Genomic DNA, 13,552 nt, shown 5'->3' with positions numbered 1-13,552 from the left:
CATCAATCTGGAGGATAGACGAAATAAATTATAAATAAACACGTTAAGAAAACCAGTCATGGACGATCGAAAAATCGAGACTTGCGAATTCAACACGGAAGCGAGACAGTAACCGACTTAACAATGGCTGCTTCATCGTCTCCGTGCATCTTCTTCGCCACTACCTTACTGGTGCTGCTTCTCACTTTCTCATCCGGGAAATTACCATTTCACCCTCGAGACCTGCTTCCGCTTTTTCCGAGGCAAGTCTCGTGGCCGGTAGTCAATTCTCTCAACACTGCCGTCGATCTCCTCCCTACTTTCATCGGCTCCGCTTCTGTTAGAAACGACGCCGTGGAGTGGAAAGGTGCTTGCTTTTATGAGAACAAAGCTTGGTTGGAGCTCAATAACAAGTCCGGTTCCGAATTCGGCGGCGGCACACTTCACATTAAGGTTACAAAATGATGAATTTGAGCTCTAAAATCGTTGCTTTTCATATTCTTGGTTTCACTTTTGAGGGTTTTGTTTATGGGTTTAGCTTTTGAGGTTCTTAGAAACTTGTTGATGAGCTTAAATCTCGAAGCTCTGTTTGTTTATGTTCTCACGCTGTTAGATTTTAGATATTAGGCTTCTGAGTTCCTGATATTTCGGAGAACATTTCAAATTATACGCTTAGACTTGTCAAAAAAAATTATAGGCTTAGAGTTACATTTCCTCTTCACCTTGGAAGCTGTTTTTCGAATGATGAATACTTAATTGATTCTGTTGAAACGTCTTTTGTGCAGGTCGATAAGGCACATAGTTGGACGTGCATGGATATTTATGTCTTTGTCACACCATATCGTGTGACATGGGATTGGTACTTTGCTTCGAGAGAGCACACTATGGAATTCAAGGAGTGGGAGGGTAAAGCTGAGTATGAATATGTAAGCTGCTCTGCTCTTCTTTCTTTGTTATCTTTTTGTCTTTTCCAGTTTATAGTTAACATATCTAATGGATTTTTGTTTTGCCTGTCTGGCTCACGGTTGATCAGGTTAAGCAGAAAGGAGTTTCGATATTCCTCATGGAAGCAGGGATGTTGGGAACTCTCCGAGCTCTGTGGGATGTCTTCCCTCTGTTTACCAATACTGGTTGGGGGGAGAATTCTAACATAGCGTTTCTTAAGAATCATATGGGTGCTAATTTCTATCCTCGTCCTAAACCTTGGGTTACAAATATTACTACCGATGAAATTCACTCTGGAGACTTACTAGCTATCTCCAAAATCCGTGGGCGGTGGGGTGGTTTTGAGACCCTAGAGAAGTGGGTAAGTGGAGCCTATGCTGGTCACACTGCTGTCTGTTTGAGGGACTCTGAAGGGAAACTCTGGGTTGGTGAATCCGGGAATGAAAATGAAAAGGTAAAACTTAAATTTTTGGGTTCTATTGAAAAATAGTATGGCCATTGAGTTAGTTCGTGTTCTGAGTATCACTAGATGCTTATCTCTGCTAAGAACAAACTAAAATGATTTAGTTGAACATCATCGAAATGCTTGACTAGTAACATTTATAGTTTCGCTGAACTTGATATGACATGTTCATATTTTCCCAGTGGCTTCTTTCCAAGCCAGTCTTGTGGAAACTGATTCTTTTAATGGAACTGCATTTTTGTTCCTTTTTTTTATGCATATCATGATTTTTTGGCTGTCTTCTCCTTCGAACCTTTGGGTCATAGGGAGAAGATGTAATAGCGATATTGCCATGGGAAGAGTGGTGGGAGTTTGAACAAACCAAGGATGACTCGAATCCCCACATTGCATTGCTACCGTTGCATCCTGATTATCGAGCCAAGTTTAATGTTACAGCTGCATGGGAATATGCTCGTAGCATGGATGGCAAACCATATGGCTATCACAACTTGATCTTTAGCTGGATCGATACCATCAGCGGAAATTACCCACCTCCTCTGGATGCTCAACTTGTAGGTTTTCATTTCTCAGAATTTTGGCATTGATGACAACATAAGTTTCAGTTTATCTCTTTATTGTTCTCTCTTTAATCAGCTTCTATCAGTTAGTTTATGGGTGAGGTTGTGATTGTTTTCTCTGTATCTCTTTTCCTTCTCTATTATGTTTTTCCAGGTTGCTTCTGTCATGACAGTTTGGAGCAAAATCCAGCCTGATTATGCTGCTAACATGTGGAATGAAGCCCTTAACAAGCGACTCGGAACAGAGGTATTAGCATTTTGTTCATTTATTTCACTTGTTCATAATGCTTGATCAATCATTTTACTCTTCTATGGATTAAAATAAGTAGAAGGTTTTAGAGTAGCATTTTGGCTCTTGGCACATGGTACCATATGCTTTCTATTTTCTTCTTCTCTATTCTTCAGTAAATGGTCATTGATTTCTTTTCTTTAGTTCTTTCTCTGAGATGTTCTAAAATGGCAGGGTCTTGATCTTCCTGATGTACTGGTGGAAGTCGAAAAGCGTGGATCCTCTTTTGACGAGTTGCTGGCAGTTCCTGAACAAGATGATTGGATATATAGCGATGGGAAATCAACGTCTTGTATCGCTTTTATCCTCGAAATGTACAAAGAAGCTGGGCTTTTCGATCCAATCTCTAGTTCCATTCAAGTCACAGAATTCACGGTGAGAACCAACCTGTACACACTCTAGAAGATACACACTGATACACACACACTGACCAGTAAAATTACTTTTAACAGATCAAAGATGCTTACATGCTCAAGTTTTTCGAGAGTAATGCAAGTCGTTTTCCCAAATGGTGCAATGACAATGACGTTGTGAAGCTTCCGTACTGTCAAATACTTGGGAAATACAGGATGGAACTTCCCGGTTACAACACAATGGAGCCATACCCACATATGAACGAGCACTGCCCGTCTCTGCCTCCAAAATACCACAGACCAAAGAACTGCTAGAACCGAAAAGTCAACTGTATTGTCTGTTTGTTAGGAATGACTTCGTGTTATATGCACGATTTTTTTTTTTTTTTTAATATAGTGTCTTTAAATAGACATGAAAAAAAAAACCATTGTTAAGTTTCTGTATATTTTTGTATATATAATTCACAGACACATATCTTCTGCGGCGAGATACCCTGATTTATATGGACTCTGACTCACATAACATATCTCATTGATACAACAAAACCCAACAACTCATGTCATTAATATTACAAAATTGATAGATCTGGATGATACAATCCTGCAATACAATGACTAGTGTCTAGGTCTCAACTAAACTTCTTTCCCATTCGAATACATGAGACATGTCAAAACTTTTACGAAGCAACACCTGTTGAGATTCCTGTGGCGTTTCTCCAAGCATAGCAGAGAATATCAGCAAAAGGTGTTGGCACGCATGGAGTTCATTGATCTTATCCAGATCTGTGGCTTGTTCCGATGACAGATCCCTCCACGCTTGATAATATGACCTGAGGAGAAGGATTCAGGTCAAGATTTGGAGTGATAAACAATGCAAAACTTTGGAATGATGAGCAATAGCGGAATCGTTTACCATCTCCAGCCCGGAATAGCCTCAGGAGGACTACTAATTTTAGAACACAGAGATTTGATGAGCTTGTAATCGCCATCAGACTCTGAAAAGAAGAAAGAAATTTTTTAGCTTCAGATTTGTAGATGTCGACATCGGACTCTGATGTAGATGCAGCTTAACACCTAAGAACAAGCCTGGATAATTCTATAGTTTCAACAGATCATTTTTCTTAATCTCTAACCAGCTGAAAAAAACAAGCAAAAATCTTGATTCCAATATCAAAACCCAAACCTAATCTAGTCAAGAGCTCAATTCTCAATCAAAGCTAAGTAATTCGGAAAACAAGAGTTGTGTATGTCGGTGAAAAGCAGCATACCTCCAGTCCCGAGGTCATTGTGAAGAAGCATGAGAGAAAGTGCAAATACAACAGAGGGAAGAAGAAACATGTAGTTTGTACTCAGGAACTGTTGGAGGTGCACAATTACTTCCCCTATTATGTGCTCTGAATTTTGCATGCTGTCTTCGAGATTCCTTTTCTTAAAGTATTCTAACGATGTCAGCAAAGTTTCTGGTTTTGTTTTACTTAAGAATGTTGGGTCCGAATCACTGGCTTTAGAATAAGACTTCCCAAGAATAACTGAAGCCGACAGCCAGCGTAGAAACTTTGCTACCATAGTCTCCTCTTGTGGTCCTTCAATGAGTATTTTTGTATCTTCATGAGACTCACTAGGTTTAGATCCCTTTTTAAAGTCACTCTTTAATGCTGTGGAGGTTCCCCACAAAAGAAACCTTCTCAGCTTGTCCACGTCCTGAAAAGATATCATATGATACAAACACTTTAAGCTCTTCAAACAAAATTGGAGGGATGCTCAATAGTCAGAGAAAGGGAGAGAGATACCATGCATAATATGTCAACTGGCGGGGTGCTCATTAATATAGTAATAAGCCCACTCTCTGCACTAGCTTCGACTTGAGGAGAACCAAAATTAGCAACACCCTCAAAGAGTTGGAATATTCCCTCGATTGTGATGGTGAAATGTGGCTGGTACATGTTTCGTTTCTGTGAAATCTTTAGAGTAGCAGATAGTATCTGCAAAATCAAATCAACTGAAGTACCATTTTCTTGTACTGATACCAAGCCACCACCTAAAAGTTTGTATAAACGCGATGAGATTTCCATTAGCCCTTCGAGGCCAAATCGTTGCAACCACTCTGTAATGTTTCTGGAGGCGAGAACATCAGTTATGATCTGATACAACAATATCACAAAGTAAGTCAATTAACGAATACACTATTCTACATAAGGACTCTTGATGCAAAACAGACAACAATCATTGTTAACCATTGAGAAATTTCATTAATTTTGCATTCATCATCATATTTATAACACAGAATCTATATTCTTAAACAGTGTGCACACTTGTCCATGACTAAATTAATACCATTAATGGATATACTGTACATACCTCCAAGACAACTACCAAGTGCAGATCTTTGTCTCCAATCGGCTTTGTAGTAAAATTTGAAATAAACGACGAACACCATGAAAACAGACCACAGTTTTCAACTAGATGTCGGGCTATCTTATGGAATTTGACTGACTTCCTCACAACCTGAAAAGTGAAAGGACGACAGTTTATGTAGCGTTGAATTAAGGGCTTGAAGGTTTAGAAAAGATACCCATAGTTTACAGACCAAATAAATACATTATGAGCATTAACCTTATATTGATATTGAATAAGGAAGACCAAACACTAAATGACATGAAGGAAAGAAAGTATCACCTGAAGGATTAGTCTTTTAGTTTCATCATCAGCAAGAGGAGATGAGGAAAAACTAATCACTGTCTCAAGGATTGAGTTTTTAATGTAAATTTGAACATCATCATCTGATTTCAAGCCCAGATACACTAGGCGTAGTTCCCAAAACCTCTGCGATCTAAAGTTAACAGCGCTGCTCCAGAAAAAATCATGAAACAATGGTATTCCCTAACAAAGAGAAAAATCGTAAGTAGTTTGAATGCTGGCATATAGTGTAAAGGATAAAGACAAGAGTTTTCAGTTTTCAGTGAATACGTACCCTCAGTTTCAGTGTAGATGAGCTCTTCAAAAGTTTATTTATGGGAACATAATGTTCGTGAGAAGGATCCAACAATATCATAGATGTCTCAGCAGCAAAAATAGCAGAAACAGTTGGGATTCTTTGCCATGGTTCCTCAACTCCATTTTGTACATACATTAGCAGAAGCCTAAGCCCTGTTACATGCTTGTTCTTCCTACAATTCTACATCAAAAAAGTTATCGTTAAACAAAGAAGTTTCCACCGGTGTCCTCAGAACCAATTTAACATTAGAATAATCGAGAACACATCTGACCATTAAACCTTTGCAAAACCAATTACTTAAAGAAAAGAAAAGCATTAGTAGGATTAGGACCCGAAACTCCTACAAAATAAATACTTCTGCTATGTAGCAGTCGCATTCACAAGTCCTCTGTGCAGATAGGGAAGGCCAAAATATTTCCCTCTACAATATCTTTTCCCATCTTTTGTAGAATTTAAAGTTACTCAAAGTACCATTTACAAAAGGAACGATACATGCATACAGATAAGTTCACACAAAATAAATTTTACCTCAAGGGCATCCAGAAATATTTGAAGAGTTTCATAGCCCAATTTTCTCATCCCAAGATCTGCTGAAGACATGCTCACAAATGCAACTGCAAGCAAGCCTAAGCTGGCGAATTCCACAGGTTCAATGTAACCCAGGACAATGAGTCTATCGAGAAGTGCAGGATGAATGCCGGATCATATCGTTCCATTTCTTCAATAACAGGTGAGCATTTCTACACAGGGAGGAGGGATTAATTTGATCGATGTTAAAAAAGCAAGTATAAGAACTTCTAACTGAAAATTAAAACTAAAGACGGGTACCTCATTTATTGGATCATCATATAGGTAAAAATTCTCCGATTTCTCTGTAGTACGTTGATAAGGAAAAAACAAAACAGTTAGAGCACAGATTTTGGGATCAACACAAAGATTCTCTTTAATAAGACCCTGCCGGACATCTTCCACTAAATCAACTTGACAAACATCAGATGCATCCTGAGAGAGTCCCTCTCTTATTTTCAAGGCAGCTTTACCCCACAAATAATCTGTTTCAGAAACATTCAGTGTCTGTTCGGCCTCAATCAACTTGATATCATGCATCAGCTTGTAGATCTCCAAGTCGATTTCTCTCAGAGTTGCACCATAAGAACACAAAAGAAGAAAGTGTAGATCTGAAAGCAGCTCTTTCATTCCTGAATCTTTTCCACAATTGGAGAGCAGCACTCTGAGAATTTTGACAATTTCTAACTGCTTTGCATACTTAGGTGCTTCAAGACAACACCTTTTAACTCTGACAGAATCCGGACTTAAGATGATAAGATGATTTAGGATGCTGGAGACAGGCCTGAATAATTCACCAGTATTTGAGGATGATATGGAGAGAGAACTGATAGTTGGTGTAAACCGAGAGTGATATATTAAGCGTTGGATATATGGTGCATATGAGTACTTCCCTCTAGACAATAAGGAGAAAATTTCTCTCAGTATCTTCAGTGTCTTCGAGTCCTCAAATCTATAGAGAAGAACTGATTTCATCAATCTGTCCAGGAAGGGAAGAGAATCCAATTGAACAAGCTCCTCACACATGCTTTCCAAAAACTGTAGAATACTTCTCAAAATGAAGTTTTCAAGACTTTTGCACAAGGACCAACATCTGTCTTGTTTTCCTTCATAATTCCCTTTAAAAGATCCATCAGATTTCTTGACAACACATTGCCAACTATTAACTAAAGCATCTAGCAACGGCTTTGATAAAATTGCTCTATTGCATCCAATTTTTGAAGAACTTTCCTTCACACAAGTACCTGCTGCACGTTTGAGATGACACATACTGCTATCCTCAGGAAACAAACAAATCCTTGAAACTGTTACTTTTGCAACCACACGGATAGCAACATTTAATATTTGGTCTACTGACTGAACGTCCACTTCCTTTATCTCGTAATCCAACATCTCCTTGCCAGTACTACTGAGAGGAAACATGGAATTAAATACCTTAAAGAGATCATCTTCTTTAGTTGGACTTTCAGTCAAGGAAAAGTGGTATTGAAACATACGTACTGCCTTCCCAATAAGACTCGCATTAAACATAGTTTCCATATCCTCAGTCGTTGACAGAAGAATCTCTTCATGCTTCTCTTCAAAGATGCACCTAGCCAAAAACCTCGGCCACTGAAGAAAACCATTTATTAGTATATTTGAATAAACTGAAGTTATATCCAAACATCTATTACAAGGCTTCTCGAGTTTTGCAATAACTGATGTCAGATACGATAGCACAGCAGGCAGAAGCATGATAAACTGATCATCTGTAAGAGCAGAGTCATCCTGTTTCTTACTTAGCATACTAAAGAAAAAGTGTCCAAAGACTAACAGATGCAAGGGACTGGACTCCACAAGGTAGAATAATATCTTGGCTCTGGTTATGCTTGCCCGGTTAATGCAATGGATAATCAAGTCTTCAGGGGTTCTTCCAACAATCAGTGAAATTTTCAAGACCAACGGGTCAACAGCATAATTTTGATTATGTTTTCCCCTGAAAATACCACCACAAACTTTAAGCAAACAAATATCTGCTGAATCCAAATCAAGAGAGGTAGAAAACTTGCATGCCATGCTATATACTTTCTCAATGATGTTACTGGCATAATTCTTTTCTTCTAATTCCCACAGCAAATCATATACCCCTCTCTTAGCAGTCGGCTGGTGTGAATATAATACAAGCATTTCAAAAGCTCCACCTGCAATACCCAATCCCAAACTGAGAATAATACTTGAATTTGGGCTTGTTAATCCTTCCTCATCAATTTTACTCAACATGGAATGAGCAATATTAAAAAGTTTAAAAGGTGATATAAATCTCAACAAAGCATGAATCAATTGTGCTGGTTGGAGAAGAGAAACGTAACTTTGAGAACCAACACAAAGCTCAAACTTGACCCTAAATTCCAAGAGAAGCCTTTCAACCAAGTCCTTAAACGCTATAATTGACTTATTTTTCCTGAGGTCCTCTTTCCACAGATTGGGGGGTTTCTCATCAAACAAAAAGTGTTCACAAGTAGAAACCAATAGATTAAGGATGTGTTGATCTATTTCACTAAATACTAGCCTGCCCATTGTCAGCGATGTTTCTGAAAAAATCTCAACATTCTGCACTGGAGGTAATGTGCCACAATCCAAGGGACTCTCTAACAGTGCCATCACAACTGGGTGGCAAAGAACTGTCTCGGCCACTTGATGCTTCCACTTTGCAAAAGAAGCAGGCAACTTATTTGAAGAGGGTCCAGAAACAAGCTCCGGTTCTGATATTTGAGAGAACAAGTTCTTCATGAGACGTAAGCAGATCTCAGAGAGTTGATGAAGTACTGGAGCTGGTTGAACCTTGTAAGATGATCGTATTTGAAAGAGCCAGAACAGTATTAATTGAATATTGGAGTCAATACTACCACTTTTAGGCTGTGAAACTTTTAGCAGCAATAGCTCTGATATTCTTGGAAACTCTGGTAAGCAAGATATATCCATGCTCATAATTGCGTTAAGTAATACAGGAAAAGGAGCCTGCTTTAAGAATATAGAGAAGGCTGAAGATTCCATATCACGATTGTCCATCTTACTTCTGATTTCTTCAGTTACGGATGAGTGGCCAGAAAAATCAATCTCACTATCTACTGTTCCTTCACACAGATTCCCTGACCCAGTAAATTCTGAACCTGAAGCAAACAAGTCAGGCGATAGCTTTGAAAGGTTTCCAAGGAAATTTTCCTCTAGAAAGGTGATGGACTGTAAAAATGAGAATGGTGTTCCATAAAAGGCCCAAGAAACATCCATCACAGAAGCAAAATTTTGCAAGATCGATTCAGGTGTTGCACATATCAATGCAGAAGAAAACGCTTTAACTATTCCTGCAATTTCATCCGGAGAAATGCTTCTAACTAGTCTTTTGATCTCATCAAGAGTCTCTGCAAAAGAACTGTCAGCAGGTAGACCCGTTGTCCTTCTGGAATGCAAGATGATAGGTTTTTCGTTTGACAGGGATTGTGAGAAACAAAGTAACATTCTCAATGGCCTCCATTCGCATAAAGAATCCTTCGATTCATCAACCACCTCAGATAAAACTGACTGGATCAAACATGAGAGTAATTTGGAATCTACCTACAATATTGAATTTAAAGGAAAGATATTGGTATCTTAAGCGGTGAAAACTAGAATATAAACCTAGTGCATGGTAAAAGTAATATACATAGACCTGCGTTTGCAAAAGATATTTTACCTGAGTTTGCAAAAGATATTTCAGTGTGCTGCAGACGTACAGAGATATTGCTGACTTCTCTGGTAAAGACGTTTTAGATTCAGAATTTAGTAGCCTCACACACTTCTGTAGTAGACAAATAATTAGGGGGCTAAAACCAATTGATACACCTGCAACCAACGCAGAGAAGATACACACAAGTCAAAAAAATATTTCTAGGTCTATAACAAGTCCACAGGACAAGTAACTAGGATAAAACTTGCATGAGATTAATTGAATCGTGTTTGATAACCACCAAGTTTTCATCAATTTTATACCAAACCATTGATCTCGAGGGCACAAAAATACCTATACCTTTTAAATGGGACAAGCTACTTCTGACAATGTCCCAGTGCTTGAATAAATTATTTCCAACAGTCGAAACTGCATCACATAAAAAGGACACGACAACTGATGACATGCTCTGTACAGCCTCCTGAAGCTCAAGAGGTAATTTAATCTTTTCAAAACATGGTAGAAACAAGAACCATGCACCAATTTCACTTGGGTTGTTTTCAAATGCACCAGTACTGTTCATAGCTGCCACTGCTAAATTGTACGCTAGATCCTTCACCCCGTTGTGTGGTGAAAAAAGTAACAAATTAATGAACACACGCAAATGCTTGTGCATAAGTGGTGGAATTCTTGTAGGACCTCTGTCACTTTGAGACTTTGGCGTCCAACTGATGTACTCACTTAGCAAAGACAAGAGAGCCCTCTGCAGTTCAACTGGCATACCGAAAGAATTGCTCAGAAATTTCATGAAGATATCAAACGATCCTTCAAGCTCATTAGGTACAGCACGCTGCAAAGATGAAACATGTAGCTTAAAACCAGAACTCATCAAGTACAGATGAGGAGCGTCTAAGCGACCAATAATGCATAGACATCTTTACAATAATAAATAAACTATAGAAACGTGACACAAGAATCGAGACATTTGACCAAAACTGGGTAAGCAACGCATGAACGTTTCCAGTTCTCTAGCTGTCAACTCAACTGGACAAACCACTACAACTCAAAAATCAAACTTCAATTGGTATACATTGCAAGGACTTCAAAACTAATATTTGACAAGGAAAATTTTAAAGGACAGTGCAAAACAATAAGACATCCTGTCACTAGCTATAATCATTAAGCTAGATATTTAAACTAATAACTTTTTTGTGAAGGTTCGGCTTTTTTTCCAACAACACAAACGAAAATAACAATAAGAAAAATCAACGTACCACATAAATCTTGAGGGCATCCAGAAGCTTTATGTGAAAACACATCTCTGCTTCTTCGACCGAATCAATAGGGTTAGAACAAAGCTCTGAAATCCAAATATCTGAAACAATCCCAAGATATTCTTTTTCAGCATCTTCCTGATCTGTCATATGAGCATCCATATTATCCTCAGCCAAAAAGATATCTTTATCAGAACCTACCCCACCAATGACAATATCAACAGCCTCTTCTTCCAAAACATCCTTCTCCGATCGCTTAATGCGTTTTTTTCTTCCTACTAATCCACTATCCAACTCTGCTTCTCTCTTCAATGACAGCTTTTGAGTTCCACTAGAACCGTCCAGAGACTTCAGTACAATCAATAACACCTGGGAATCTGGAAAAAAACTGCTCACTTCACCCATGACGTTCCGCTCAAGAGAAATCTGAATTTGCTCAACCGAGCATCTATGAGATGAACAAAGGTTCCAAGCAGTAAGAAACGAATCCAACAGCCTCAGCGTCTCCAAGAGAAATCTCAAGGTCCCATGTTTCACAAGAAAATCAGAATGTAGCATCCCTTTAGTGATCAGTGACCGGCTAAATGGTCGGGGGCATATGCATTTCATGATAGTCTGAACATCTGAGCCACCAGAAGGAGGTGTAGCACGTTGATCTGGATTGAGAAAGTCAAAAGAACATGAAGTTCTTACTGACGATACCAAATTTGCTGCCAAGGAAATAGAAGAAAACCTGCAATGACTTCAGTTACTAGAATGACAAAACAGCAGAAATTGGACGGTAGACGCAGTAAAATAAAGATAGATACACTTTCGTACTCTGAAGAAGACTAACCAGGATGGTGATGAAAAATCTTCCACATTGTATGGAAACTCGTCCAAGAAATCTGAAGCTAACGACGGTCTACCCCTAACAATGGCTAGAAGCAAATCCCTGTGATAACCAATTTCTGCTGCTCTCAACCCCTTCATGAGCATTAGTAGTCTGTCAGAATTGCCTCTCAACTTTCTCTTTGCATCTGGCATCAATCCATTAGAGGGGTCTGTGCAAACTTTAACAAGAACATCATGGGCCAACTCATTCACAATCCCAGCATCCTCTCTTGCTGAAATGCTGGCTAGATGCTTTAGCGTCACAATTCCAAAAAGAACACTCCTTAGACCAGGAGAAATTAATGATTCTTCAACAAGGATCTTATCCTTTAACGTAGACAAGACAGAAGCCACAGTGTCATCATCATCTTTCCCAAGGCCTGGCAGGACTTTCGAGTACATTTCCTTCTTATTTAACACTGAGCTTAACAATCCAGGCTTCCCAACTTCAAGGAATGATATTGCAAATCCAACAAATGCCTTCCTTGTTGAGTGTTTCTTAACCTTTTCAGTCCCTTGCGTATTATACTCTGCTAGTTTTGCAAAACCCTTAAAATCAAACTTCTTAGCTATCTCTGATGCCATTCCTGGACCACGTCTAACAATCGAAGCTAACAATGAAAGTGCAGCAGACTGTTGTTTTCCCTCTTTGCTGTTCAATTCTTTGTAAATATCATCCAATTTTTCTTCAACAAGTAACCTACCAAACTGGTCAATAGCTCTTCCAATATCAGTTGATCTATCTTTTCCCTCTGGATGACTCAAAATCGTCTGGATAAGCGAGAATATATAGGACAATCCTTGTTTTTCATGTCGAAGCTTCCATGCCTCAAGAAGCTCAGCAAAGTTTGGTGAGCTCTGGAAATAAAGACGCAACAAATCGCCACCGGTTTCTCCCTTCAGTAACTTAACAAATTCTTTTGCAGCATCAGAGCATAGCTTAATCTCATGTAAGCAAATATTATGCAACAATTCTCTAAGCTTAGCTTCGTGGGATGGTCTGAAAGCCATCACTGGAATTTTTCCTACCTCAACATCTCTATTCCCTCCGTCCACCACCATTCCTGATATATCAAACAAAGTATTCAATCAGATAGTAAGAAACTACTTCTCCACCAGTCCACACTGTTCAAGAGAATTAAAAGCTACTCAAAGACAAAAACTTTCAAGGCAATTACAAATAAGTGATACAAGTCTTCATTCAAAGGTAAAGCCAGACAAATTTCAGCTAAAATTTTATTAATTGACTCAAAAATTCCAACAATTAATTCCAAAAAATTCTAATGGTTAGTTTTTTTTTTGTTGGAAAAAACCAAACAGATATTGCTAAAAGAGTCTGCACATGTCAAGCTATTATCGTACCTTGATCTTCCAAGTCTGATGATATTGATTCCGCCATCAAAAGAACACTACAGAGAACTCTTCTCTCTTCGCGGGGTTTTAGTTTTAGGGTTTAACAGGACAAAACATATCGGCGACGCTGAGAGTTCGAAATCAGGCATCTCAATCCCAAACCAATCCCGACCGGTTCGTATCGATTTTTTTGGTCAACCCTAGACTTACTTAACCGGGTTG

The 13,552-nt window shown here is 38.7% G+C and overlaps 2 protein-coding genes across 3 annotated transcripts; one reads left to right on the top strand and one right to left on the bottom strand.

The window, feature by feature from the left end:
* The first annotated feature begins 9 nt into the window (after nucleotides 1-9).
* Nucleotides 10-3,138, top strand: AT4G27020 (inositol-1,4,5-trisphosphate 5-phosphatase). Its single transcript, NM_118836.3, has 7 exons — nucleotides 10-432; nucleotides 765-905; nucleotides 1,013-1,378; nucleotides 1,693-1,938; nucleotides 2,099-2,191; nucleotides 2,408-2,608; nucleotides 2,686-3,138. Exons 1-7 carry the CDS (start codon nucleotides 124-126, stop codon nucleotides 2,899-2,901), a joined length of 1,572 nt encoding a protein of 523 aa, NP_194432.1. The 5' UTR covers nucleotides 10-123; the 3' UTR covers nucleotides 2,902-3,138.
* On the bottom strand, nucleotides 3,066-13,531 carry EMB2788 (ribosome 60S biogenesis amino-terminal protein; the record flags this gene model as incomplete). Of its 2 annotated transcripts, NM_001341833.1 has the most annotated exons (16): nucleotides 13,340-13,531; nucleotides 11,940-13,041; nucleotides 11,105-11,837; nucleotides 10,191-10,680; nucleotides 9,858-10,006; nucleotides 6,384-9,739; nucleotides 6,110-6,254; nucleotides 5,963-6,021; nucleotides 5,853-5,877; nucleotides 5,558-5,761; nucleotides 5,263-5,466; nucleotides 4,945-5,091; nucleotides 4,377-4,727; nucleotides 3,855-4,287; nucleotides 3,500-3,581; nucleotides 3,066-3,416 (listed from the first exon to the last, which is right to left on the bottom strand). In NM_001341833.1, exons 1-16 carry the CDS (start codon nucleotides 13,374-13,376, stop codon nucleotides 3,209-3,211), a joined length of 7,725 nt encoding a protein of 2,574 aa, NP_001320074.1. In that variant the 5' UTR covers nucleotides 13,377-13,531. The 2 variants fall into 2 exon arrangements, with proteins under 2 accessions (NP_001320074.1, NP_194431.3); NM_118835.3 differs by lacking the exons at nucleotides 5,853-5,877; nucleotides 5,963-6,021 and having other exon boundaries at nucleotides 3,209-3,416.
* Between the last annotated feature and the right edge of the window lie 21 nt (nucleotides 13,532-13,552).

Source organism: Arabidopsis thaliana, chromosome 4 (genome assembly GCF_000001735.4).
Source record: "Arabidopsis thaliana chromosome 4, partial sequence".
NCBI lineage: Eukaryota > Viridiplantae > Streptophyta > Magnoliopsida > Brassicales > Brassicaceae > Arabidopsis > Arabidopsis thaliana.
The sequence above is the reverse complement of the archived record's forward strand: the minus strand, read 5'-3'. Positions and strand labels throughout refer to the sequence as shown.

Coding starts and splice junctions, on each gene's coding strand:
- AT4G27020 (NM_118836.3), top strand. CDS start 124: ATGGCTGCTTCATCGTCTCCGTGCATCTTCTTCGCCACTACCTTACTG. Junction 906..1,012: donor GTAAAGCTGAGTATGAATAT/GTAAGCTGCTCT, acceptor ACGGTTGATCAG/GTTAAGCAGAAAGGAGTTTC. Junction 1,939..2,098: donor CTCCTCTGGATGCTCAACTT/GTAGGTTTTCAT, acceptor ATGTTTTTCCAG/GTTGCTTCTGTCATGACAGT.